Raw genomic sequence first — 27,855 nt, forward strand, 5'->3', positions numbered from 1 at the left:
TTGTTCCGCTTACAAGGAGGGAGATCGGTGGGAAGGGATGGGGGGGGGCGGAGACGAATGGACAAGGGAGTCACGTAGGGAGCAATCCCTGCGGAAAGCAGAAACAGTGGGGAGGGAAAGATGTGCTTAGTGGTGGATCCCTTTGGAGGTGGCGGAAGTTACAGAGAATTAATGAGGATCGGTCCAAACATTATCCTCAGTTCATCCCTTTCTCCATGGGGGCGGGGTCAATCTGTCCAAACATTATCCTCAGTTCATCCCTTTCTCCATGGGGGGAGGTAAGTCAGTCCAAACATTTTCCTCTGTTCATCCCTTTCTCCGTACGGGCAGGGGTGGGGTGGAGCATTCAGTCCAAACATTATCCTCAGTTCGTCCCTTTCTCCATGGGGGGGGTCAATCTGTCCAAACATTATCCTCAGTTCATCCCTTTCTCCATGGGGGGGGGTCAATCTGTCCAAACATTATACTCAGTTCATCCCTTTCTCCATGGGGGGGGGTCAATCTGTCCAAACATTATCCTCAGTTCATCCCTTTCTCCATGGGGGGAGGTAAGTCAGTCCAAACATTTTCCTCTGTTCATCCCTTTCTCCGTACGGGCAGGGGTGGGGTGGAGCATTCAGTCCAAACATTATCCTCAGTTCGTCCCTTTCTCCATGGGGGGGGTCAATCTGTCCAAACATTATCCTCAGTTCATCCCTTTCTCCATGGGGGGGGCTCAATCTGTCCAAACATTATCCTCAGTTCATCTCTTTCTCCATGGGGGGGGGGGTCAATCTGTCCAAACATTATACTCAGTTTATCCCTTTCTCCATGGGGGGGGTCAATCTGTCCAAACATTATCCTCAGTTCATCCCTTTCTCCATGGGGGGGGTCAATCTGTCCAAACATTATCCTCAGTTCATCCCTTTCTCCATGGGGGGGTCAGTCAGTCCAAACATTTTCCTCTGTTCATCCCTTTCTCCATACGGGCAGGGGTGGGGTGGAGCATTCAGTCCAAACATTATCCTCAGTTCGTCCCTTTCTCCATGGGGGGGGGTCAATCTGTCCAAACATTATCCTCAGTTCATCCCTTTCTCCATGGGGGGGGGTCAATCTGTCCAAACATTATACTCAGTTCATCCCTTTCTCCATGGGGGGGGGGGTCAATCTGTCCAAACATTATCCTCAGTTCATCCCTTTCTCCATGGGGGGGGGGTCAATCTGTCCAAACATTATCCTCAGTTCATCCCTTTCTCCATGGGGGGGGGGGGGTCAATCTGTCCAAACATTATCCTCAGTTCATCTCTTTCTCCATGGGGGGGGGGGTCAATCTGTCCAAACATTATACTCAGTTCATCCCTTTCTCCATGGGGGGGGGTCAATCTGTCCAAACATTATCCTCAGTTCATCCCTTTCTCCATGGGGGGGGGTCAATCTGTCCAAACATTATCCTCAGTTCATCCCTTTCTCCATGGGGGGGTCAGTCAGTCCAAAGATTTTCCTCTGTTCATCCCTTTCTCCGTACGGGCAGGGGTGGGGTGGAGCATTCAGTCCAAACATTATCCTCAGTTCATCCCTTTCTCCATGGGGGGGGCTCAATCTGTCCAAACATTATCCTCAGTTCATCTCTTTCTCCATGGGGGGGGTCAATCTGTCCAAACATTATACTCAGTTCATCCCTTTCTCCATGGGGGGGGGGGTCAATCTGTCCAAACATTATCCTCAGTTCATCCCTTTCTCCATGGGGGGGTCAGTCAGTCCAAACATTTTCCTCTGTTCATCCCTTTCTCCGTACGGGCAGGGGTGGGGTGGAGCATTCAGTCCAAACATTATCCTCAGTTCGTCCCTTTCTCCATGGGGGGGGGCTCAATCTGTCCAAACATTATCCTCAGTTCATCCCTTTCTCCATGGGGGGGGTCAATCTGTCCAAACATTATACTCAGTTCATCCCTTTCTCCATGGGGGGGGGGTCAATCTGTCCAAACATTATCCTCAGTTCATCCCTTTCTCCATGGGGGGGGGGGTCAATCTGTCCAAACATTATCCTCAGTTCATCCCTTTCTCCATGGGGGGGGGGGTCAATCTGTCCAAACATTATCCTCAGTTCATCCCTTTCTCCATGGGGGGGTCAGTCAGTCCAAACATTTTCCTCTGTTCATCCCTTTCTCCGTACGGGCGGGGGTGGGGTGGAGTATTCAGTCCAAACATTATCCTCAGTTCGTCCCTTTCTCCATGGGGGGGGGGTCAATCTGTCCAAACATTATCCTCAGTTCATCCCTTTCTCTATGGGGGGGTCAATCTGTCCAAACATTATCCTCAGTTCATCCCTTTCTCCATGGGGGGGTCAGTCTGTCCAAACATTTTCCTCTGTTCATCCCTTTCTCCGTACGGGCGGGGGTGGGGTGGAGCATTCAGTCCAAACATTATCCTCAGTTCGTCCCTTTCTCCATGGGGGGGGGGTCAATCTATCCAAACATTATCCTCAGTTCATCCCTTTCTCCATGGGGGGGGTCAATCTGTCCAAACATTATACTCAGTTCATCCAACATACATCAAAGTTGCTGGTGAACGCAGCAGGCCAGGCAGCATCTATAGGAAGAGGCGCAGTCGACGTTTCAGGCCGAGACGGGGTCAATCTATCCAAACATTTTCCTCTGTTCATCCCTTTCTCCGTACGGGCGGGGGTGGGGTGGAGCATTCAGTCCAAACATTATCCTCAGTTCATCCCTTTCTCCATGGGGAGGGGGGTCAATCTGTCCAAACATTTGCCTCAGTTCATCCCTTTCTCCGTACGGGCGGTGGAACATTCAGTCCAAACATTATCCTGTACAGATGTGCAAGATGTCTTGAATTGAGTGTGATTTTTAGATTCCAAAATGAATATTTTATTCAAATAATTAGGCATCAACTGTGGGAGCATGCAGCTCATGGTTTTTAAACAGCATTAAACTGCAGAACCATCAGAATACTATCAAGACAGTGTTGTTAATAAATATTATCAAGTTCCTTCCAACACAGAAGAAAGCTAATTGAGTTACTGCTGTCTCTCAGTTGACCCCGTTCTCCAATTTACCACCTTGTAATCTTTTCAGTCTTATATTTCTGATTTCTCCCTTCTCCTCGTTCTCCTGCCACCCACCTACGCTAAGGGGCAATTTACATTACACACAGACTGGGGTATGGGTTGAAAGCCCACATGCACTGAGGCACAACTACAGTACCCAGTTAACACAACAACACACACAGCTGTCGAGATGGGGGTCGAATCTGTCCACCCCTATTGTCTATGCCGAGGGTCGAGGCAAAAGTCCGGAAGTTAAGACGCGTTGACCAGAGCGCCAGGTCTGTGAGTCTGCTGGGGTAGTCGAAGGCCCATTGTCTCCTTGTCTGAGTCTGAGATCGCTGAAGGCTGATGGCTGAGTCCCGAGTTCACGAATCCCTGTGGGTCCACTGGGGTAATTGAAGGCCTAATGTCTGTGTGTCTGAGTCTGAGTTCGAATTCACTGGAGGCTGATGTCCAGAGTCCCGTGTCTGAGAATCTCCGAGTCCACTACAGTGGTCGAGGGCCCAATGTCTATGTGTCTGAGTCTGAGTTCGAATTCACTGGAGGCTGATGGCTGGAGTATCAAGTCTGTGAATCTCTGAGAGTCCACTGGGGAGCAGAAAGGCCCAATGTCTCCATGTCAGAGTCTGATTCCGAATTGACTGGAGGCTAGAGGCCATTGAAGACAGCCCATCTTGGGGTTGGAGGACTGTGTATATACATGGCAGGATTGGAAGGATGGGTTTGCTTTGTTGTCTTTGTGTCCTGTTTTGTTTTGTTGTGTGGTGTGGTGTTCTGTCGAATATTGTGGGCATGTTACGTTGGCACTGAAAAGTGTGGCAACAGCTGGCTGTGTTGGTTGTTAGAACGAGCACTGCACTTCACTATATGTTTAGATGTATAAATGATAAATAAGCTTGGATCTTGAACATAGACTGAGGGACAGTTTACAGTACCCGATGAATCCACCAGCCCACAGCATCTTTGGGATATGTTGGCAGAAACCAGAGGTCTGGGGGAAATCAACATGGCGACAGGACTAATGTGCAAATTCCATACTGACAGCAGCCAAGGTCTGGTTACAGGAATTGTGTCATTAATGGTTGCATCACTCTGATGACATTGTTGCTCTTACACTGAGGGCAGTGAGTACCTGGAGCAAGCTGCCAGAGTGAGTGGCTGAGGTGGGCATAACTGCAGCATTTAAGGGGTTTGGAGGGTTGTGGGCTGAATGCAGGCAATTGGAACTAGCAGGGAGGATGCTGTGGGTTATACGGGCCAAATGGGCTGAAGGGCCTGTTTCTGTATGGCATTACTCTGTGACTCTTGCTGTGTCGCTATGCTGCCCACAGAATCATAACAAAGAGATTATTTAACAATTTTCCCAATATTCTCACAAACTTGTACTTCTCTGAGACTGACACAGTTTGATGCAATGTTGCTGGATCTTTGCAAGTTTATATTCAGCATATGTAACTTGAATTCAAGTTTTTGGGTTATCTTACTGAGAATGCTGGGCATTATCAAAATGCTATTGCACAAGACAAGTTAACATGATTAAGAAAGCAAGTGGGAGAGAAAGGAACATGTCGTGACTAATCGACATTCAAGTTGGGTGTTAATGCTTGTAGATTGGTGGTAGGAGGGTGGGGGAAGAGAATGGCCTGAGGAATTCATAATTGCTGTTAAATCACAAGTTTATCATTTTAACCAGAAGGAGGAATTATGCTTGGCTCAGATGTGCAAGTAATATTGAAATGAAATATGTTTTGAGATTCTGGAATCATTAGAGCATGAATATTAATCTTAGTCAGATATTTATACAAGGACTGTGACAGCATGCAGTTCAGCATTTTTAAAACTGTTCTGTACTTTAATGCTGAAGGACCAGACTGTGATGCTGAAACCTTGTGATGCAGATGCAGTTAAGCCTCCAATACAAGGAACATTCATTTTACCTGCAGCACTTAAGAGGCTTGTCGCCCTCTCAGATGATGCGGCCTGCTTCACCAGCGAGCAAAGCACGACACTCATTCTGAATTGTTTAATGAGGGAAGGTTAGTGAGAGAGGGCTTTTCTCTTTGGAGCGAAGTCGGATGAGAGGTGACTCAATTGAGGTGCAAGATGATATGAATTGAGTGCATAGCCAGAGTCTTTTTCCCAGTGTGAAAATGGCTGATACCAGGAGGCATGATTCTAAAGTGACTGGAGGAAAGGGGGGGGGGGGCGGTGTTAGATTCGAGTTTTCTTTACAGAGGGTGCTGTGTGCAGGGAAACCCCTGCCAGCAGTGGTGGTAGATACATTAGAGACACTGACAGGCACATGGATGGAAGAAAGACAGGGGATTAGGTAGGAAGAAAGAGTTAGATTGATCAGAGTAGGTTTAAAGGTCAGCACCCACCATGAGCCAAAGGGCCTGTCCTGTGCTGCAGTATTCCATGAGTGACCTCCTCATTATTAGTCATCTCCAGCCCTGGTGCACATTTGCTGCAATGTGTACCATCCACTAAATGTGCTACTGTTACGAATGCTAAAATATTAGTATCTCCCGAATCGCTGATCTTAATCACTGAGAGGACAAGGGCAAAGGACACCAGTCCAAATGTTATATCATTCTCATTTACAAAAAGGACACCCAGGATCACCAGTCCCTACATGTTCCCTCATACACCAGCCTTCTCGCCGTATTCTTTGATGCCCCAACCAATCAGGAAACCATCGACTTCCGCTTTAAATATACCCACGGATTTGGCCTCCATCACAGTCTGTGGCAGAGCATTCCACAGATTCAGTACTCTCTGGCTAAAAAAATTCCTCCTTACCTCTGTTCTAAAATGTCACTCAGTTTTAAGGCTGTACCCTCTAGTTCTGGACACTCCCACCACAGGAAACATCCTCTCCGCATCCATCCTAGTAGCCCTTTCAACATTCGGTATGCTTCACTAAGATCACCCCCCTCCACCCCCACCACCCAAATTCTAAAAAATTCCAGTAAGTACAGGCCCAAAGCTGTCAAACGCTCACCATATATAGAAACATAGAAAATAGGTGCAGGAGTAGGCCATTCGGCCCTTCGAGCCTGCACCGCCATTTATTATGATCATGGCTGATCATCCAACTCAGAACCCCGCCCCAGCCTTCCCTCCATACCCCCTGACCCCTGTAGCCACAAGGGCCATATCTAACTCCCTCTTAAACATAGCCAATGAACTGGCCTCAACAGTTTCCTGTGGCAGAGAATTCCACAGATTCACCACTCTCTGTGTGAAGAAGTTTTTCCTAATCTCGGTCCTAAAAGGCTTCCCCTCTATCCTCAAACTGTGACCCCTCGTTCTGCACTTCCCCAACATCGGGAACAATCTTCCTGCATCTAGCCTGTCCAATCCCTTTAGGATCTTATACGTTTCAATCAGATCCCCCCTCAATCTTCTAAATTCCAACGAGTACAAGCCCAGTTCATCCAGTCTTTCTTCATATGAAAGTCCTGCCATCCCAGGAATCAATCTGGTGAACCTTCTTTGTACTCCCTCTATGGCAAAGATATCTTTCCTCAGATTAGGGGACCAAAACTGCACACAATACTCCAGGTGTGGTCTCACCAAGGCCTTGTACAACTGCAGTAGTACCTCCCTGCTCCTGTACTCGAATCCTCTCGCTATAAATGCCAGCATACCATTCGCCTTTTTCACCGCCTGCTGTACCTGCATGCCCACTTTCAATGACTGGTGTATAATGACACCCAGGTCTCGTTGCACCTCCCCTTTTCCTAATCGGCCACCATTCAGATAATAATCTGTTTTCCTATTTTTGCCACCAAAGTGGATAACTTCACATTTATCCACATTAAATTGCATCTGCCATGAATTTGCCCACTCACCCAACCTATCCAAGTCACCCTGCATCCTCTTAGCATCCTCCTCACTGCTAACACTGCCACCCAGCTTCGTGTCATCCGCAAACTTGGAGATGCTGCATTTAATTCCCTCATCCAAGTCATTAATATATATTGTAAACAACTGGGGTCCCAGCACTGAGCCTTGCGGTACCCCACTAGTCACTGCCTGCCATTCTGAAAAGGTCCCGTTTATTTCCACTCTTTGCTTCCTGTCTGCTAACCAATTCTCCACCCACACCAATACCTTACCCCCAATACCATGTGCTTTAAGTTTGCACACTAATCTCCTGTGTGGGACCTTGTCAAAAGCCTTTTGAAAATATGGTAGCATTAATAATCTAATTAATAATCTATTTACTTTGAACTTTGAATATGAAGTTCAAGTATGAAAATATAATGAGAAGTAAAAGTTTTTACTGACAATGGTAAATTGTCAAGCAAGAATTAGAACAGATTTAGAACAGATGGCACAGGATGTTTGGTGGTGTGCTTGGAACGTAGGAAGGATGAGGGAAGAAATCATCCTAGATTAAGCAGCATGAAAAGGCCAAGTATGGCTGCAGCAAAAAGAAAACATGGTCTATCCACTGTTAGTTACATCCCAAATCATTTCAAGTAGCAGTTACAAGCTGTGGATATCTATGTTCATTGTTGTTCATTATTCATGAATAAATATTGCACATTCTGATTGAAGTGAAATCCATATTAACCTAGCCAAAACATCTTCCTGCTGCCTTCCCCATATGGTGCCAAAGACATGCTGATCACTCATGTCTTAGGACTGATCAATGGACATGTCGCAAACAAGTATTATACATGCATCTTTGAGCTGATTGTACAGGAGAACGTTAGGAGGTGGTGTGACGCCTGCCTTAGTGCCGTCCCTCCGACTCACTTAAGTGATGCTTAATCTGTCACTGTTGAGTAAACCTGTGAATCATTTTATTTTAAGTTGGGAATGGTGAATAGGGGGAAGCTGTGGAGTTGTGTTTATGTGTTTCTGCTGAATGCTTATTATTCTAGTGTGTTTCAAACTGAGATTTCACCCACTTCACCAAATCGATGAAGTTTTCTCCTTTTCTCATCAAACTAGAAAAGCATTTATTGCAACAGTCAGAATTCCCTTCCGAATGATTTGTGTGTGTTGAGAGCTTGTAGATAGCAACTGGTTTTATTTTCTGAATTTTGCCAGGTTGGTTGTTTGCGTTTGTATTCCCTGCGTGTTGGTGGTGGTGACACCTGATACAATGTATAGGCAACCATGCAGCCCATACTGGGGGGAGGGGAGGGCCAGCTGTTGAAGCTCTCCTATACATCACAGGGGAGATCGTTGACCCATGCAGTCTGTAAATCTTCCCTCACGTCCCTTCATTTCTTTTCACAAAAGACACGGATTCAACCAAACAAGTAATTCACTCAACTATAGTAGCATAGTGATTAGTAGTGGTTAGCATAAAGCTTTACAGTGCCAGCAGTAAGATCAGGGTTTCATACCTGCCTCTGTCTGTAAGAAGTTTGCATGTTCTCCCCATGACCATGTGAGTTTCTTCTAGGTGCTCCAGTTTCCTCCACATTTCAAAGAGATGCAGGTTAGGGTTAGTGAGTTGTGGGCATACTTAGTTGGTGCCAGAAACACATCCTTGAACTGTGTTGGTCATTAACGCAAGTGATGCATTTCACTGTACGTTTTCCAAATAAAACTAATCTCTTCCTTTTATTCCAATTTTCAAATTCTTTTTACCAAAGTTACTGTAGACACCCTTGCAATGACTTAGTGAGAAGCTGCATCATTTGGATGGCTGATTAGCAGTTCAGAGAGACCTCGACCGGCGTGTACATTTGTGGCAGCATGCACTTTGGCTCTGAAGCCAGTCCTAGTCTATCATCCCTTCCAAAAGTTTCATTCGGGAGAGCAATGTTTGCAGACTGACTGGACAACACATCCATTAAAAACAAACAGGACCTTAGAGTCAACATGTTTGTATAACAAAATAGGATCGTCACCTTGTCGTGGTGGAGAGGTTTCTGAGTTCCTGAGATCCCGAGAGTGATGTCGTCTGGGCTCTAGCTCCTGTCGGGGCACCCATGGTGGGTACGATCAAAGGGGAAGTCCCAGACAAAGGGCATTCCAACAAAACCTCAACGGTGGAGCTGGTGGAAGATGATAGCACATCACCATGGAAGTGAAGTCTGCAGCAGTGAAGGGTTCCCAGCTGCCATGCATTCCATGCTACTGGACCCTGACCCCAATCTATCAAGTATGGTGTGGTGGCTGCCCGTACATCAGCCTCACCACTGTAAGCAAAGTCACAGACAGGCATTGTCCATAAAGGGTTATCCCTGAGGAGGAGGACAACATACTCAGCTTGAGTGATCACAGGAAAAAGACACCAGGGTAGTGAATGAAGCTCAGTACACACGTCTGAGCTGCCAGGCAGTGAGCTTTCATCCAAGAGGCTTCATTGCCTCAGAGATAATATGTTGCATTTAGGAACTCTTTTTAATAACTCAACCAACAGTGCTCTGACAAAACTCTCTATTCTTACACAAGGAGGTCATGGTGAGGCTATACTATTGTTTGAAGTGTTTATGAAACTCTTCAGAGTTGTAATGAAAATTCTGACAAAATGATTTTCATCTTGCCAGCCTAATCTTAGTCTCCAGCTCTTGGTCTGTAGGTAATATGACTTCAAGTGCATATCCAGTGGTAATCCAATGACAATTTTCATCTGTTTCTGCGTTTTGCTCAGCTGAGATTCACTGACAAGATGAAGCAGTTCTGTTTCAACAATCCAATCTCAAAAATTATTTAGATTCATGACTTGAGAGATATTTGAGGATGATGTGTTTATTTGTAATGCAAACATTAACAATGGATGAGCACTTGCTGTGATATTTTCTACAGAACAAGAACTGGGAATTCGGTTGACAAGACTGTATCTTTCTTTTGGGCTGCACTGAGATCAGAGGTTCTCCTTTCTGCTATGACTCTAAGATGACCTACACGGAGTAACCGTAAGCTTTTAGTTCACTGCCACTGAAATTCTTTATCCCCCCCCCTTCCACTCTGATCTCTATCACTGACATACACTGTGATATTTGTTGTTTTGTGCAGCAGCACCTACAAGAGACAAAAATCACAAAATTAAATAAATAGTATAGAAGGAGAAAAACGAGAAAGTGTACATGGTTCATAGTCCATTCAGAAATCCAATGACAGAGGGGAAGAAGTTGTTCCTAAAATGTTAAGTGTGGGTCCTCTACCTTTCCTTGATGGTGGTAAAGGGCATGTCCCAATTGGGAGGAATGTTGGTGCCAGAGTAACTCAGGAGATACTCCTGGGATTTTCCCACACTACATTCTCTGGAGTTTACAGGGAATGATGCAAGAAACAAGAAACATCCAGTGAGCAGCAGTTCTATAGGAGAAAACGCTTTGTTAATGAGAGGAATGGCTAGGCGGGTTCAAGGTGACCGTAACTCAAATCATGCGTTACAACAGTGGTGTGCAGATGAGCATCTCTGAATGCACAACATGTCAAACCTTGAAGTGAATGGACTGCAGCAACAGAAGACCATGAATGTACACTCGGTGGCCACTTTATTAGGTACATCCTGTAATTAATAAGGTGGTCACTGTGTGTAACACTTTGATATCCAATTTACCTTGAACTAATAGGAATTTGATACACTTAGATTGAACTATTGTCATGTGAGGCTCCTTTCAATGGTTTTCAATAGCATAGACTGTTTGATTCAAATGCTGGGAGAAGCTGAGAAGAGCTGATGGAGGCAAAAACACATATTATATTTATGAAGTACTTGGATGTATCTTTGAAATGCTGTGACCGACATGTTAGATGTTTATTACAGGGGGAGTATTAAGATGTCAAAAACCTTATCCAAAATAGGGGTAGGATATTTGTCAAACGTTTGGAAAGGGAGAATTGAAATGACTAAGGAGCCTCCAGCAGCAATGAAATGTAATGAACACAAGAGATTCTGCAGATGCTGGAAATCTAGAGCAACACACACAAAATGCTAGAGGAACTCAGTAAGTCAGGCAGCATCTATGGAGAGGAATCTACATATAATGCTCAATTAGTGCTTGACAGTCCGAGGCAGAATTAGATGCCATTCTTTATAATTCATATTACAGCTTGCATTTTTGTGAAGAATATTCCGAGTACTTTATTGGGTCTTACCCCACTCATCCAAACTTGCAGAAATAATAACTAATTTGTTCTGCTGCTGAAGAATTACTGTGCAGAATTTTGTCTGTTATCATTGAATTTCAGCCTCCCCTGATTTAGAATCAGAAACATAAGACCATAAGACAAAGGAGCAGAAGTTGGCCATTCGGCCCATTTTATCATGAGCTGATCCATTCTCCCATTTAGTCCCACTCCCCTGCCTCCTCACCATAACCTTTGATGCCCTGGCTACTCAGATACCTGTCAATCTCTGCCTTAAATACACCCAATGACTTGGCCTCCACTGCCACCCGTGGCAAAAAATTCGATAGATTCACCACCCTCTGACTAAAAAAATTTCTTCGCATCTCTGTTCTGAATGAGCGCCCTTCAATCCTTAAGTCATGCCCTCTCGTACTAGACTCCCTCATCACGGGAAACAACTTTGCCACATCCACTCTGTCCATGCCTTTCAACATTCGAAATGTTTCTACCCTCATTCTTCTAAACTCCAAGGAGTACAGTCCAAGATTGGTCAAACGTTCCTCATATGTTAACCCTCTCATTCCCAGAATTATTCTAGTGAATCTTCTCTGAACTCTCTCCAACGTCAGCACATCCTTTCTTAAATAAGGAGCCCAAAACTGCCCACAGTACTCCAAGTGAGGTCTCACCAGCGCCTTATAGAGCCTCAACATCACATCCCTGCTCCTATACTCTATTCCTCTAGAAATGAATGCCAACATGGAATGTTATGATGAGGTTGTATAAGGCATTGGTGAGGCCGAATCTGGAGTATTGTGTTCAGTTTTGGTCACCAAATTACAGGAAGGATATTAATAAGGTTGAAAGAGTGCAGAGAAGGTTTACAAGGATGTTGCCAGGACTTGAGAAACTCGGTTACAGAGAAAGGTTGAATAGGTTAGGACTTTATTCCCTGGAGCATAGAAGAATGAGGGGTGATTTGATAGAGGTATATAAAATTATGATGGGTATAGATAGAGTGAATGCAAGCAGGCTTTTTCCACTGAGGCAAGGGGAGAAAAAAAACCAGAGGACATGGGTTAAGGGTGAGGGGGGGAAGTTTAAAGGGAACATTGGGGGGGGCTTCACACAGAGACTGGTGGGAGTATGGAATGAGCTGCCAGACGAGGTGGTAAATGCGGGTTCTTTTTTAACATTTAAGAATAAATTGGACAGATACATGGATGGGAGGTGTATGGAGGGATATGGTCCGTGTGCAGGTCAGTGGGTCTAGGCAGAAAATGGTTCAGCACAGCCAAGAAGGGCCAAAAGGCCTGTTTCGGTGCTGTAGTTTCTATGGTTTCTATTGCCTTCCTCACCACCGACTCAACCTGGAAGTTAACCTTACGGGTATCCTGCATGAGGACTCCCAAGTCCCGTTGCATCTTAGAACTTTGAATTCTCTCCCCAGTTAAATAATAGTCTGCCTATTTATTTCTTCTACCAAAGTGCATAACCATACACTTTCCAACATTGTATTTCATTTGTCACTTCTTTGCCCATTCTTCCAATCTATCCAAGTCTCTCTGCAGACCCTTTGCTCCCTCAGCACTACCGGCCCCTCCACCTATCTTTGTATCATCAGCAAACTTAGCCACAAAGCCATCTATTCCATATTCCAAATCGTTGATGTACAATGTAAAAAGAAATGGCCCCAACACGGACCCCTGTGGAAAACCACTGGTAACCGGCAGCCAACCAGAATAGGACAGAAGCAGGTTTATTAGTGGGGAAGGGGGATGGGAAATAAGAAGCTGGCAGGTGATAGGTGAAATCAGGTGAGCAGGGAGGGTGGATGAAGTAAGAAGCTGACTGGTGATAGGTGAAATCAGGTGAGCAGGGAGGGTGGATGAAGTAAGAAGCTGGCAGGTGATAGGCAGAAGAAGCAGGAACCTGATAGTCGAAGAGTTGGAAAACAGCAGAGACACAGACTTATTCTAGCTTCTACCCCCTTCCTTTCCAGTCCTGATGAAGGGCCTCAGCCTGAAATGTCAACTGCTTATTCATTTCCTGACCAACTGAGTTCCTCCAGCATTTTATGTGAGTTGCTTTGGATTTCCAGCATCTGCAGAATCTCTCTGTGTTCACAGATTTACTACCGCTGTTTTATGCAATGTGAAATCTGCTCTCTTTCAAGTGACAACCGGCCCACTGTGGGGTCCCTTATGACCGATGGCGGGACAAGATCATGGCTGGGATCGTCTACAGTTCGTTCACCCACCTCAGGGGCAAGTGTGGCTGGGAGTCTGTCTCGAGAATCACCAGCGGACAGCATCAGCCTACACAGCTACAGGTGAGTCCTGGGTCAGTCTCCTCTGATTGGGAGATCAGATAAACAACTCTGTGGAGTTTTGATCCCCTTGTTTATAAAAGGATACACTGACATTGGATGCAGTCAAGAAGACGTTCATTTGCTCCCTAGCTCATTCTGACCACCTGGACAAGTGGACACACTGACAAAAGTGACCAAGTGGATAAAACACACCTAACAGAACAGTGATGCACCTGGAGAGCCACAGTATTTGAGCTCCAGTGACCAGGTTGAATTTCAACCTGATGCATTGTTTCTGTGGGGTTTGCATGTTCTCATGGTATTTCTGTTAGTTTCCTCTGGGTGCTCTGGTTTCTTCCCACATCTCAAAGTTGTGCAAGTCAGTGGGCTAATTAGCCGCTCCACTGTATGCTCAGTGGCTATTTTATTAGGTATCGAAGTGGAATCCATTGTGCTCTGCTGCTGTAACCCATGCTCCTCAAGGTTCGATGTATTGTTCATTCAGAGGTGTTCTTCTGCACACCACTGAGCTTACTTGAGTTACAGTCGCCCTCTTGTCAGCTTGAACCATTCTGGCCATTCTCCTCTGACCTCTCTTGTTTCACCTACAGAATTGAGCCTCACTGGGTGCTTTTTGTTTGTCATGCCATTCTCTGCAAACTCTGGAGTTTATTGCGCATGAAAATCCCAGGAGGTCAGCAGTTTCTAAAATACTCAACCCATCCTGTCTGGCACCAAAAATCATTCCACAGTCAAAGTCACTTAGATCACATTTCTTCCCCATTCTGATATTTGGTCTGAACAACAACTGAACCTCTTGACCATATCTACATGTTTTTATGCATTGAGTTGTTCTCGTGATTGGCTGATTAGATATTTACATTAATGAGCAGGAATACAAGCGTTCCTAATAAAGTGGCCACAGTATGTTGCCATTTGTGTCAGGGAGTGGTGGAATAAGGAGTGGGAGGGGGTTGTTGGGAGTATGGGAGCATAAGGTCAGATCAGTGCAGTTGATGCTTGGCATGGACTCTGGTCTGAGTGGTCTGTTTTATGCTCTACCCTACTCTGAATGGTAGAAGGGTAAAGGACAAACAGATAAATGATAAGTAACTTCATTACTGGTCTGCACATTCAAGGGTTTACTGTCTTTCACCTCCACCCTTATTCTCAGTAAGAAGCTGACAGCCCAGTGGGGCGCGGTAACAGGATCCTTCAAGACCAAATGGCAGTAACATTCACCTTATAATGAACCTGGACAAGGAATCTTCCAACACCATCAGCTCTCACTTGCATTTTGTTTAATGCTGACTTGGTTCTCCCAGAACTTGATGGGGTCCATTTTATTATGATGCTGCCGTCATTGCAATCTTGCATATCCTGTCTACTTTGCAAAGGGACCCAGAGGAAGTCAGGCCACTCAGATTGCAAGCAATGTCTAAAAAAGAAAATGATTGGTCAGGAGAAGGGTGAAAGAGAGCACAATACTTGGAGCCTTTGCTCCATCTGCAACAAGCAAGATTTCCCCATGGCCACTATTTCCCATTCCGACACATTGGTCCGCTGTCTCCATTACTGCCATGATGAAGCCTCTCTCAGGTTGGAGGATCAACACCTCATATTCCGTCAGCATAGCTTCCAATCAATTTACATTGACTTCTTTAATTTCCCCTTTTCTCTTTTTCCATTTCCCATTCTGGCTCTTACCCCTTCTCATCTCCTTACCTGCCTATTATCTTCTCCTGGAGCCCCTTTTCCTTCCCTCGCTCCTACGGTCCACTCCCCTCTTCTATCAGATTCCTCCTTCTTTCAGCCATTTACCTTCTCCATCTATCACCCCCCATCTTCTCACTTCATCTCCCTTCCCCCACCCACCTACCTTCTCCCTCACTTGGCTTCACCTGACATCTACCTGCTTGTATTTCTTCCTCCTCCCCCACCTTCTTAATCTGCTTTCTCCGCCCTTCCCTTCCCGTCCTGATGAAAGGTCTCGGCCCAAAATATCAACCCTTTATAGATGCTGCCTGACCTTCTGAGCTCCTCCAGCAACTAGAGTGTGTTACTCTGGATTTGCAGCATCTGCAGAATCTCTTGTGTTTACACGAAGGGTCCAGTGAGTGAATTACTGTAAAAGTGTACCATTGTTATAATTAAAAGGTATATGCACCCTAACATAGATAGTAAACTCCTATTAGTAACAGTGTTCTAATCAAATTATTTCACAGCCAACAAAATAGTTTTGGGCATTCACTTAATGAGATTTATTTTAAAGGTGAGATGATGGAGAATAAAGCAAAACTCCTTGGGAATCTAACACAAAGGACGCAAGACTTGGGTGTCACAGCTTTTATAACCACATGGTTCAATGCCCTTTGTAGCAGGGAGGTACTTTTGTAATGTAGTTTATGTTATGGTTTAGATAGAGGTGACATCTGGTGTTCTCTCCAACAGCAAAGCACAGATATTCAGATTCTACTTTAGAAACAGCTGTGCCTTATGTACCACGCATTTTATGTCAACCTGTCAATCTTCAGCCGTGCCCGCCCCTCAGAGACTTGTGTCATTATGATTTTGGGACTGCATGTGCTGTGTTGTAACTATATGTGCTGTGTGTGATTACATGTACTGGTCCCAGGCAAACAATGTTTCATTTAGCTGTATACATGTATGTGGTTGAATGGCAATAAATTTGAATGAGAAATGTAGACTGACGAATAAATATTGGCCCAGATGCCCAGGAGAACTTCCTTATTCTTCAGAAAGCACCATGGGATCTTTTACATTCACCTGAAATTCCAGTGTGACCCAGTGTTTGCCATTAGCAAGGTCTCACGGTCATTAATAGAGTCATAGGGAGATATAAAAAGGAAAAAGGCCCTTCAGCCCATCAAGTCTGTTCTGAACATCAACCACCCATTTTTACACTATTAACTCCTCCCCAGATTATATTCCTCGCATCCACTCTTGGGGCAGTTTAGAGGTACCAGCTAACCTAGCAAATATGGGATGTGGGAGGAAACAGGAACATGATGGGTAACCCGGGCATCAGGGAGAATGTGCAAATTCCACACACGTACACCATGGTAGGTTAGATCTGAAGTATGAGGCGGCAGCTTTGCCAGCCTGCTAATATGATCAAAGTCAGATAATCCTTTCAGGTGCTTTCAGCTGAGGGATCGCCCTTGCTCCTCTTGGATCAATGGAACCTCAGTGGTTACTTGGAATCTCCGTTCATTGGGAATGTGAGGAATCACCACAGTCCTGCTTTGAAATGTTGTCAATATTCCAACCTCGAACTGAGCATGGAAGCACAACCACCTGACCCAGCGTCAAGAGTACTACCTCTGAACAAGGGCATTACTTTAGTCACTTCTATTAACTCGGTATTGTATGATTCTTCAGACTTACTTATTCTATATCAGATATTTATCTAAACAGTTTCCATCTCTTCCAAAATTTCCAAGATATGCTAATGTTCTCAGATCACCTCCAACCTTAACCTTCTTCTTAATCATTACCTTTAACCATGTTACACAGGTCTTCGTATTGGATTGAATTTTATTAGACACGGACCTTGCATACCACAGGGTTAGATTTCCACCAGCATCCTGGGACTCAAATATAATATATATGGTAATGTGTTGTGAGTGAGAATGGATGACGCTATGGCAACATCTGGGATCATATTAAATAAGTCCAAGAGGGTAGCTCCTTAATGTGTGTCCCTTAATGATTTAAGACTTAAAAAAAAGGAGCTAAGATAGATTACTTGAATTGAAGATCAGGCCAAAACGAGAAAAGGAAACAGAGAAAAAAATAAGACATGATAAATTTTAATCTGAATTTTCTACCCATTTAAGTAGTTCTCTTGATGGGCAGAAGAGTTTTGTGTGTTGAATATTGTGTGTAATCCTGATTGCCCCATCACGGAAGGGTTTGAAAAAGGCGCAGGAAAGGTTCACCAGGATGCTGCCTGAAAGGGCGGATAGGAAAGATTGGACAAGCTTGGGTTGTTTTCTCTGAAGGATTAGAAGCTAATGGGAGGCTAGGTAGAAGTGCCAGATACTAGAGAGATGCATTTAGGGTGAGAGGGGAAAAATTTAAAGGAGATATTTCAGCTATGTTTTGTAAAGGGTGCAGTAAGTGTCTGGAACGAGCTGCCTGGGGTAGATTATGATAGTGAGATTTAAGAGACTGATAGATGCATGATAGATAGATGAGAGAGATGATCATGTACAGGCAGAAGAGAGTTAATTAAATCGGCATGTTCAGTGCAAACTCTATGGCCTGAGGGATGTGATCCTCTCCTGTACTGTTCTATGTGTTAACAATGATCACATGATTACAAAGGAAGCCATGAGCTAATCCTTTGCAAGAAACGGAGTCATTTAATTAATGTACAAATCTGGTAAGTGTTTTAAAATACCAGGGAAGATGAGGGACCCAAAGCAGAGGTGCTTTGGGTACAAGGGAACCATGGGATTGATGTAACTTGACTGCAGAACTATAGCAATGTGTTCATTTCCTAAGCACATGAACTGACTAGTATCAGTGAGAGTGTCCATGTGTCCATCGTGACCTGTATAGGGAAAGGGTGAATAAGTTATGACTAGATTCCCTGCAGCATAGGAGAGATTTGATAGAGGTATACAAAATTATGAGGGGTATAGACAGGGTAAATGCAAGCAGGTGTTTTCCACTAAGGTTGGATGGGACTGCAACCAGAGGTCATGGGTTAAGGGTGAAAGGTGAAATGTTTAAGGGGAGCCTGAGGGGGAACTTTCTCACTCAGAGGGTGGTAAGAGTGTGGAATGAGCTGCCAGAGGACATGCTGGATGTAGGTTCAACTTCATCTGATTGCATAAGTATTTGGATTGGAGGGGTATTTATTTATTTATTTGGCGCCACACTGCCCATCAATCCAGTCTAGCCTAAACACAGGACAATTTACAATGACCAATTAGATTAGATTATGAAGACATGCAGTCCTCTTTTATTGTCATTTGGTAATGCATGCATTAAGAAATGATACAATATTTCCTCCGGTGTGATATCACAAAACACAGGACAGACCAAGACTAAAGAAACTGACAAGACCACATAATTATAACATATAGTTACAACACTGCAACAATACCATAACTTGATGAAGAAGTCCATGAGCACAGTAAAAAGTTCAAAGTCTCTCAAATATCCCACATCTCACGCAGACGGGAGAAGGAGGAAAAACTCTCCCTGCCATGCCCGACCACAGTCCAACTCTGAGTCATCTGAAAAACTTCGAGCCTCCCGATCAGCTTTCCGACACCAAGTACCGAGCACCATCTCTGTCTGAACGATTCGACCTCAATCTTGGTCGCCAACAGCAGGCAAAGCCGAGGATTTTGAGGCCTTCCCTCCGGAAGATTCCAGACTGTGCAGTAACAACAGCAGCGAAATGGCGTTTCAGAAATTTCTCCAGATATTCCTCTGTGCTTTCACGTCTGTCTCCATCAAATCAGAATTGTCCATGGCCCCTATTTAACGGATACGATATCATTTTTCACCAGAGGGCTGTGCACGCGCGGGGCGCTGCTGTCTCTCCTCCCGCCCAGTTAACCTACCAACGAGTGTGTCTTTGAGATATGTGAGGAAACTAGAGCACCCAGATGAAACCTACAAACACATGGGAAGGACTTCTTCCGGACTTGAACACCGAGCTCTGAGCTCCGACGCCCTGAACTGTAATAGCACCCCACTAACCGCCATGCTACTGTGGCATGGAGGTGCGGGTCAATGAGACTGGGCAAAATAGTAGTTCAGCATGTACTAGATAGGCCAAAGGGCCTGTTTCTGTGCTATGAATCTATAAAGCAGTGTCTCCCAGAACTTTCAACACCTGCACAGGAATATTATAGTCAATCACCCTGGAGCGATTCTGCAATGTTTATGTGACCTGCACCTCCACTGTGAAATCTCTTTGAGCCTACCCTGAAGAAGTTTCTCTTTGACAGGAGTTCAGTGAGTCCCTCACTGTGATCGTTGCTGCTCTCCAAATCTTCTCCTATCACCAGCCATCATCCGAGACATGCCTTCTTATTTAATTTAACTTTTTGTAATACATATACGCTTCTTACTGTAATTCACAGTTTTTATTTATTATTCATTGCAATGTACTGCATCATAACAGCAAGTTTCATGACATATGCTGGTGATCCGGATTCTTGTACTCTTTCACCTCCCCGAGACCTGATGAAGGGTCTTGGCCTGAAATGCTGCTACTTATTCCCTCCATAGGTGCTGCCTGACCTACTGAATTCCTCGAGAATCTTGTGTATGTTGCTCAGGATTTCCAGCAACTGCAGAATCTCTTGTGTTCTCCAAAGACTTGCTATGTCAGACAGAGCATGTGGCTTACATAAGGCCAGTTTGAGAACTACTAGAGAGCGCTACATTGAAATTAGTTTATCCCATCTGCAGGTGGATATAAAAACACTAATGACAATACAAACTCGCCTCGCAGCCCAACATGGGATAAGCCAGATCCTGGAACCTTTATGAGAGAGAAATTGAATTTCATTTGACATATTCCATCTCAGTCATGTGAGTCACCTGGGTCTGACTGTAACATATCTGCATTCCCCAGAATGAGTTATACAGGTTGAGTACACTGATGACCAAGGTTTTGATGGCCACATTTCCTACTCTTCCATTAACTGGAAAAGAGTAAATACTTCCAATAAATACTTGGAAAAGTATTTATTTATTTAGCGATGCGGCACAGAGTAGGCCCTATGGTTTTGGGGTCAAAGAGGGAATCAGGGGTCAGGCTAGGATTTAGGGACAGTGATGTGGGATAGGGGTTATATTGGTGTTTGAGGACAGGATGTGGAGGACTTGGAGGTCAGGCTTTTGCTGTGCAATCTGTGTTTCAAAGCCAGCAATGTGAATAGGTGACGAACAACATCCGCAGTCTAGACCTCTGCTTGCGCTTGGAAGGCCAGTGATGGGGGCAGCATGATACCACAGTGCTTCGTGTAATGCTATCACAGTAGAAGACATCGAGAGTCCAGACCTCTTCTCCGTGCTGGAGGGACCAGCGAGCTGGAAATGGGGCAAAAGACAGCTGTGCGCCATACCAATTCGGTGGATGGCAGGAGGCATGAGGGCTGATTAATCAGCATACTCAGAGTTCGGGCATAGAGTGTGGGTCCTGTTGTTGGCTAGTCCAGAGGTCGATGCCAAGGATTGAGGCTGGGGGTTGATCAGAAGTTGAGCTGTCTTAAGCCTGTAGACTGGAGGCCTGGAACCCTGGAGCCCTATCCTGGAGTTGAAGTGCTGTCCATGTGTGCAGGTGGGATGGAGGAAAGGGGCTTGATTTTTTGTTTCGTTGCTTGTTATGTTCTGCTTTGATGTGCTTTGTGTTCTACCAAGCATTGAGGATATGCTGTGTTGGCATGGAATGTGTGGTGGTGCTTGCTGGCTGCCCCCAGCATATCAAAGAAGATTGTGTTGGTTGTTAATGCAAACAACTCATTTCCCTATACGTTGATAGATAAATGAAACTGAATCTGAATCAGTACAAGTAATTCAAGGGTGTAGAACTGCCTCACTGCTGCAGCTACTGAAGCTACACACAAAACGCTGGAGGAACTCAGCAGGTTAGCCAGCACCTATGGAGAGGAATAAAGAGCCAACATTTCAGGCCGAGGTCCAGTCCCAATGAAGGGTCTTAGCACAAGACATAGGCTCTTTATTTGCACCTTTTCCTGCTGACTGAGTTTCACTTTCCTCTTGTGTCCCAAAGACGAGCAGGTTGGAAGGTCAGTTGGCCATTGTAAATTTCCTCTGGTGTGTATGGGTTGTGGGGTGATTGGAGCGTAGAGGGAGTAAACTCGGATAAATATAAGGGAGTACTTGATGGTCAGTGCAGAATCAGTGAGCCTCTTTCTGTGTTGTATGACTCTGTGGCTTGGTACTTCCTTCCTGAACTCTATGCACCAGTTACCCAGGGATACGGCAGGCTGGTATATATTTTTGTTTCTTTCTCATGTGCCGATTGAGAGACCTGAGCAAAACTGAGTGTCAGCACATTGCAGGCCTAGTGGAATTCCTACACAGTCCGAGGCACTACTTCACAGTGAGACACCAAACCCATGCTCCACCTTCCTGCTTTCCTAGATGCAGAGGACCCAACAACACTCTTCCATGAAGACCAAGAAGGTTATTCCCAGTGCCTCAACCATTACTAATTCTCCCCACATCACTCAAATACATTATATTTTCATTGATGTTTGTGAGAGCTTTGCTCTATCCAGCACAAAAGAAAGGATTTCTATTTCAAATTGACTTCCCATTCCCATTCCAACATACCAGTCCATGGCCCCTTCTAGTGCCGTGATGAGCTCACGCTCAGGTTGGAGGAGAAACACCTCAATATCCTGTCTGGGTGGCCTCCAACCTGATGGCACGAACATCAGTTTCTGTAACCTCTGGTGATTCTTATTCCCTCCCTCCTTCTCTTTTTCCATCCTCATTCTGGTTACCCTTTCACCTCTTCTCTTCTCCTCACTGCCCATTACCTCTGCTGGTTCCCCTCCTGCATCTCTTTCTTCCATGAACCACTGTCCTCTCCTATTAGTTTCCCCCCTTTTCAGCTCTTTTATCTCTTCCACCTGTCCCCTTCCAGCTTCTCACTTCATCCCATTCCCCACCAACCTACCTTCTCCCTCTCCTGGCTTCATCTGTCCCCTCCCAGCTTCCTATATCATCCATTCCCCACCCAACCTACCTTCCCCCTCACCTGTCCCCTCCCAGCTTCCTATATCATCCCCTTCCCCACCAACGTACCTTCCCCTTCACCTGTCCCCTCCCAGCTTCCTACATCATCCTATTCCCCACCCAACCTACCTTCCCCCTTACCTGTCCCCTCCCAGCTTCCTACATCATCCCATTCTCCACCCAACCTACTTTCCCCTTCACCTGTCCCCTCCCAGCTTCCTACATCATCCCATTCCCCACCAACGTACCTTCCCCCTCACCTGTCCCCTCCCAGCTTCCTATATCATCCCATTCCTCACCAACATACCTTCCCCTTCACCTGTCCCCTCCCAGCTTCTCAGTTCATCCCATTCCCCACCCACCCTACCTTCCCCTTCACCTGTCCCCTCCCAGCTTCCTATATCATCCCATTCCCTACCAACCTACCTTCCCCTTCACCTGTCCCCTCCCAGCTTCCTATATCATCCCATTCCCCGCCAATCTATCTTCCCCCTCACCTGTCCCCTCCCAGCTTTCTATATCATCCCATTCCCCACCCAACCTACCTTCCCCCTCACCTGTCCCCTCCCAGCTTTCTATATCATCCCATTCCCCGCCAATCTATCTTCCCCCTCACCTGTCCCCTCCCAGCTTCCTATATCATCCCATTCCCCACTAACCTACCTTCCTTCTCACCTGGTTTCACCTGTCCCTCCTAACTTCCTGCATCATCTCCCCCCTCTACCAACCTACATTCCCCCTCACCTGGCTTCACCTCTCTCTTTCAGCTTCTTATATCATCCCATTCGCCACCAACCTACCTTCCTTCTCACCTGTCATGTCCCAGCTTGTACTCCTTCCTCGCCTTCCACCTTCTCATTCTGGCTTCTGCCCCCTTCCTTTCCAGTCCTGATAAAGGGTCTCGGCCCAAAACATTGACTGTTTATTCCCTCCGTAGATGCTGCCTGACTTGCAGAGTTACTTCAGCATTTTGTGTTTGTTGCTCAAGATTTCCAACTTTGTGGGCCAAAGGGCCTGTATTGTGCTGTAGGTTTTCTATGTTTCTCTGTGTTTTTATCTTCAGGATCTCTTGTGTTTATGGGAACTTGTTGTGCCCAAACCATCTACAATACTACATGTTAATAGTGCCTCAATATCAAACCAACAAATTGTCTGTCAGATGTGTTGTAAGTCCTGAGAAGGCAGTGTGATGCATTATATCAATACAAGTCTTTTCTCACTTACAAAGATTAATAGTGAACAACTACTGACTTCTTCTGGTACATTTGCAAGCTTTTCCACGTTAGCATTTTTTTGGGGATGGGATATCAACTGCAAATTTTCATATCTGAAATCAGCATGGAAGCAAGTTTCAATAGGAAGAATCAGAATGAGTTCTTGTCCTTTCTTGTGGGATGTGTTACCAATTATGTGGACAAGATCACTTGTTGATTATGTTAGGGATGCCAAGTACATTACTGAAAAGATTGACCGGGCCCTGATTAAAACTTGGATGTGACGAATGGCATCACCAATGGGCCACTCAAGTAGCCAGTGTCAGACTCCAGGTATGAACATGTGTGGTTTATTGTTATTCAGTTTATTATTATTATTAACACATTTACCAAGGTACAGTACAGGGAAAAGCTTGTCCTGCATACTGTTCATACAGATCAGATCATTACACAATGCATGAGCTAGAACAAGGTGAAACAATAACAGTGCAGAATGAAGTGTAACAGCTACTGAGAAGTGCAGTGCAGGTAAACAATGAGGTGCAAAATCATAACAAGGCAGATTGTGAGGCCAAGTGTCCACGTCATCGTACAAGAATCTGATAACGTTCAGTTGGAAGCAGTCCATCCGTCTGGTGGTACGTGCTTTCTGGTTTTTGTATCTTCTATCTGACAGGAGGGGGAGAATAGAGGGTGTCTGGGGTGGGTGGGGTCTTTGATTATGTTGGATGCTTTACTGAAGGAGTGAGAAGTATAGACAGAGGAGGCTGCTTTCTGTGATGTGCTGAGCTGTGTCCACAACTCTCTGTAGTCTCTTGAGATCATGTGTGGAGCAGTTGCTATACAGAACGATGATGCATCCAGACAGAATGGTGCATCAATAAAAATTGGTAAGAGTCGATGGGACATACCAAATTTCTTTCGCCTCCTGAGGACATAGTGGCATTGGTGAGCTTTCTAGGACCAGGACTGGGTGATATTCACGGCTAGGAACGTGAAGCTGTCAACCCTGTCAACCTCAGCCATGTTGATATGACACCACGTGCACTACCACCCCACTGAAGCCTATGGCCAGCTGTTTGGTTTTGCTGACATTGAGTGAGATGTTGTTGTCATGACTAACTCTCGTAAGCATTTATGTTAAAGTCAAGTGATGGTTAATTTAACATTTTTCTCCTGGGCTTTACTTGAAGCAGTTCATGTGCATGACGTTTGACACCCTCCGATTAATATTATCTGTCCAATCATGTCATCCCCAGGTCAGCCAGAGGTGAAATGGATCAAGGCATCAGCAGACCCAGCTCTTCCATGAGTACGCCCAGCATCAGAAGCCGAGAGTTTGCAAAGAGTCCCGACCAGCTTGAGATTAACCGACCCACACGTCTGTCTGGAAGAAGACCTCCTTCAGCAGAGGAGAAGTCTCCAAGCTCCTCAGTTGCCTTGTCTGAGTTTCTTGATGAGCTAAGACGAAAACGTGCCACTGAAAGAGACCAGCTCAGCTTCCAAATGGAGGACAGTTCCCCGCTGCCCATCTACCAGACGGCCGGAATTTCCTCGCTCAGAAAGCGCGCAAATGTTGGAGATGATAATGACAACTCATTGCTGAGATTGGAGACCCTGAGCCTCTCATCTCTCAAGGACCCCAGAGGGGCTGGTTTAGTCCGATCATCTAGCCTTCGGTCTCTGCCAACCACCACTGAACCTCCCGACTCTACTGCTACAGCCATAAGAAACAGATACGGCTCATGTGAAATGTTGGCTGAATCTCACAATGCCTTAGGTCAAAAGCCAAGTGTTTCCATGGGTGAAATAGATGGGGCACTCCCTCCTAGGCTAAAGACTCAACAGAAGTGGCTTGGTTTATCACTTGAAGAAGATATTGATGTGCTACTCAGTGGCAAACCCATGGTCTTCAAAAGCAAACGGTTCGGTAGCCTTCCTAATGTGGATGATGGAAGGGAGGATTCTGGCTGGAAGCTGCCAAGCCTTAGCTATGAGCGGCAAAAAGACAACAGTGACAACGATATCCTTCCTGCAATTCGAAGGTCCCAGAGCACAACCAGCTTAGCCAGAACCACACAGAGCACCTTGGCAAACTCGGGACCTCTCCCCACTAGCTTTGACAAAGATGCTCCTGGTTCAGCCTCATTATCAAAAACTATGGTGGTCAGACCAAAATGTACCTCAAGAGGAGAGAGAGAGTCCCTCGGCTACCTGTCAGACTCCTCTTCCTCCTCTGGGTCAACTATATCGTATAAAAGTGTGGATAGCATCAAAAACCGTCCGGGAGTGCAGAGATTAAGGGGTGAAAAGTCATCTGCAACAACAGTGGAAAAGGAAGGTTTGGATGCCATGGGAAATAAAGGGGTTGAAGAGAAGTCTGAAAGCATTGATATTAACTCGGTTATGATGAAATATTTGAAAGAGCCAAACAAAAAGTAAGGTAAGTGTCCAGCAAAGATAGTTAGAAGGAATGTAATGGATTTTCTTTTACATCTCCGATCTGATTCAGATTTTTCATAGTAATAAAATGAACCTTAATAGAATAATGATGCATTGAGTTTGGATAGAACTGGGTTTATGGATCATGACACCCATTGTTCTAAGCAATCTTGTTTTACAGATGGGTAACTTTCCAGTGAAATGGATTGGAGAGTCACTCTTTCATTTCTCTGGGTCCAGGTACACTTGGAATACACATATCTCATCTGAAGACTGCTGAGATCCAAAGTTAAATTTCCCATTGACTCAATTTGCCGGAGAGCCTCCTCCTAAACCATTATAGTTCTTGGATTCTCTGAAACCACTCAGTTTGCAGTGAGCTGGGAGTGCTGAGCAAAACAGTTATCAGTGCTAACTAGACATACTCAAGAGGTTGGATGGGCTGAAGTACGTGTTTCCTTGCCATACCACTCAAAACCTACTTCTGTTAGCCTAACTGCTTTATCTCTGCGTTCCCTTAACAGAAGCAGTTGAGCACTTGAAACTTTTACTATATGAACGCTGCTGAAGGTTTGACTAGAGCACTTAAGTAAGAATCTACTTGGTAGAATAGTTTTGGTGGAGCAGACTAGATGGGCTGAATGGCCTACGTCTGCTCCTATGTCTCATGGTCTGTGGTCTTATCAAGCTTTTGCATCATCTGCCCAATAGGTGAGGGGAGAAGACAGAATGACCAGGGTGGGAGGAGTCTTTGATTATTTTGGCTGCTGCCCCAAGGAAGCTGGAAGTGTTGTTGGAGGGGGTGGCAGGTCTGTGCAGTCACGAAGCTCTGCAGTATTTCACTGACCACTACTCTGAATGTTCTTTCCAGAGTCTCGAAGCGACCCGCCTTCTTGTTCCACAACAGCCTGAAGCATTTGTATTATGAAAACTTGGCCAGAAATGTGCAGCCAGAGCTGGAATTGATTCATGCCAAAGTGACGACCCCAGTACTCAGTCGTGAAGAATGTGCAGAAAACAGGAATACAGCACTGAATGAAAATGATGGACTTTGGTTCTTGAGATGGAATTAAAACATAAAGTTCTTGTCAGTTTGTCTACTTCTACCATCTGTTGGAAAGCATGAAAATATTTGAGGAATTTATAAAGTTATTTTAAATAAAGACATATTCAGGTGATACCTTTATTTTACAAATATTTTATCCAATTGTGAAGTTGTCAGGGATAAACACAGAGAATGCTGGAAGTACTCAGCAGGTTGGGCAGCGTCTGTGGTGACAGAATCTGAGTCAATGCTTCAGCTTTCATAGGATGGCCTAGTTCTAATGTCTGAAATGTTTATCTCTCCACAAATGCTGCCTGTCGTGCTGAGTATTTCCAACATGCTCTCAATTTATCTCAGATCTTCAAAATTCTTCAAATCAATGCTCTGATTACTGTGGAGATACAGACAAGGTTGACAACGTGAAAAGGCTTAGTTAGAGTGGACTTCGAGAGAATGTTTCCTCCAGTGGGGGAGCCTAAGACCAGAGGGCACAGCTTCAGAATAGGGGTATGTCCCTTTAGAATAGAGATGAGGACGAATACCTTTAGCTAAAGGGTGATGAATCTGTGGAATTCATTGTGCAGGCCAAATCATTAGGTATATTTAAAGTAGTAGTTGATAATTTTTTGATTAATCAGGGCATCAAAGGTTACGGGAAGAAGGCAGGAAAATGGGGTTAAGAGGGATAATAAATCAGCCATGGTGGAATGGCAAAGCAGACTTGATGGGCAGAATGGCCTAATTCTGCTCCTATGTCTTACGGTCTAATGAATTGCCATTATTTTGCCCTTGGGTTAAATAGACTGGCACCAACCGAAGAAGGGTGACATATCTGCAAATACTTTCTCAAGATGCAATGTGGGCCCAAGATGATTCAGTGTGAATCACCATGTTCACATATAACTTTGAAACAGCCTCATTAAAACCTCGTCAAGTTAAAATGCAGTCGATATTAATCAGAAAGGCTAACTCCTAATCAACCCCGAAA

The 27,855-nt window shown here is 45.1% G+C and overlaps 1 protein-coding gene across 6 annotated transcripts in view; it reads left to right on the forward strand.

The window, feature by feature from the left end:
* Positions 1 to 27,018, forward strand: part of LOC134338586 (unconventional myosin-XVIIIb-like) — a 471,306-nt gene extending 444,288 nt beyond the window's left edge. For all 6 annotated transcript variants that reach the window (XM_063034529.1, XM_063034531.1, XM_063034532.1 and 3 more), the window contains 3 exons: positions 13,272 to 13,427; positions 24,640 to 25,823; positions 26,694 to 27,018. In XM_063034529.1, the coding sequence (XP_062890599.1) occupies positions 13,272 to 13,427; positions 24,640 to 25,822 (1,339 nt within the window). In that variant the 3' untranslated portion in view covers position 25,823; positions 26,694 to 27,018. The remainder of the gene's footprint in view (positions 1 to 13,271; positions 13,428 to 24,639; positions 25,824 to 26,693) is intronic.
* The last annotated feature ends 837 nt before the right edge of the window (positions 27,019 to 27,855 follow it).

Source organism: Mobula hypostoma, chromosome 27 (assembly GCF_963921235.1).
Source record: "Mobula hypostoma chromosome 27, sMobHyp1.1, whole genome shotgun sequence".
Lineage (NCBI taxonomy): Eukaryota > Metazoa > Chordata > Chondrichthyes > Myliobatiformes > Myliobatidae > Mobula > Mobula hypostoma.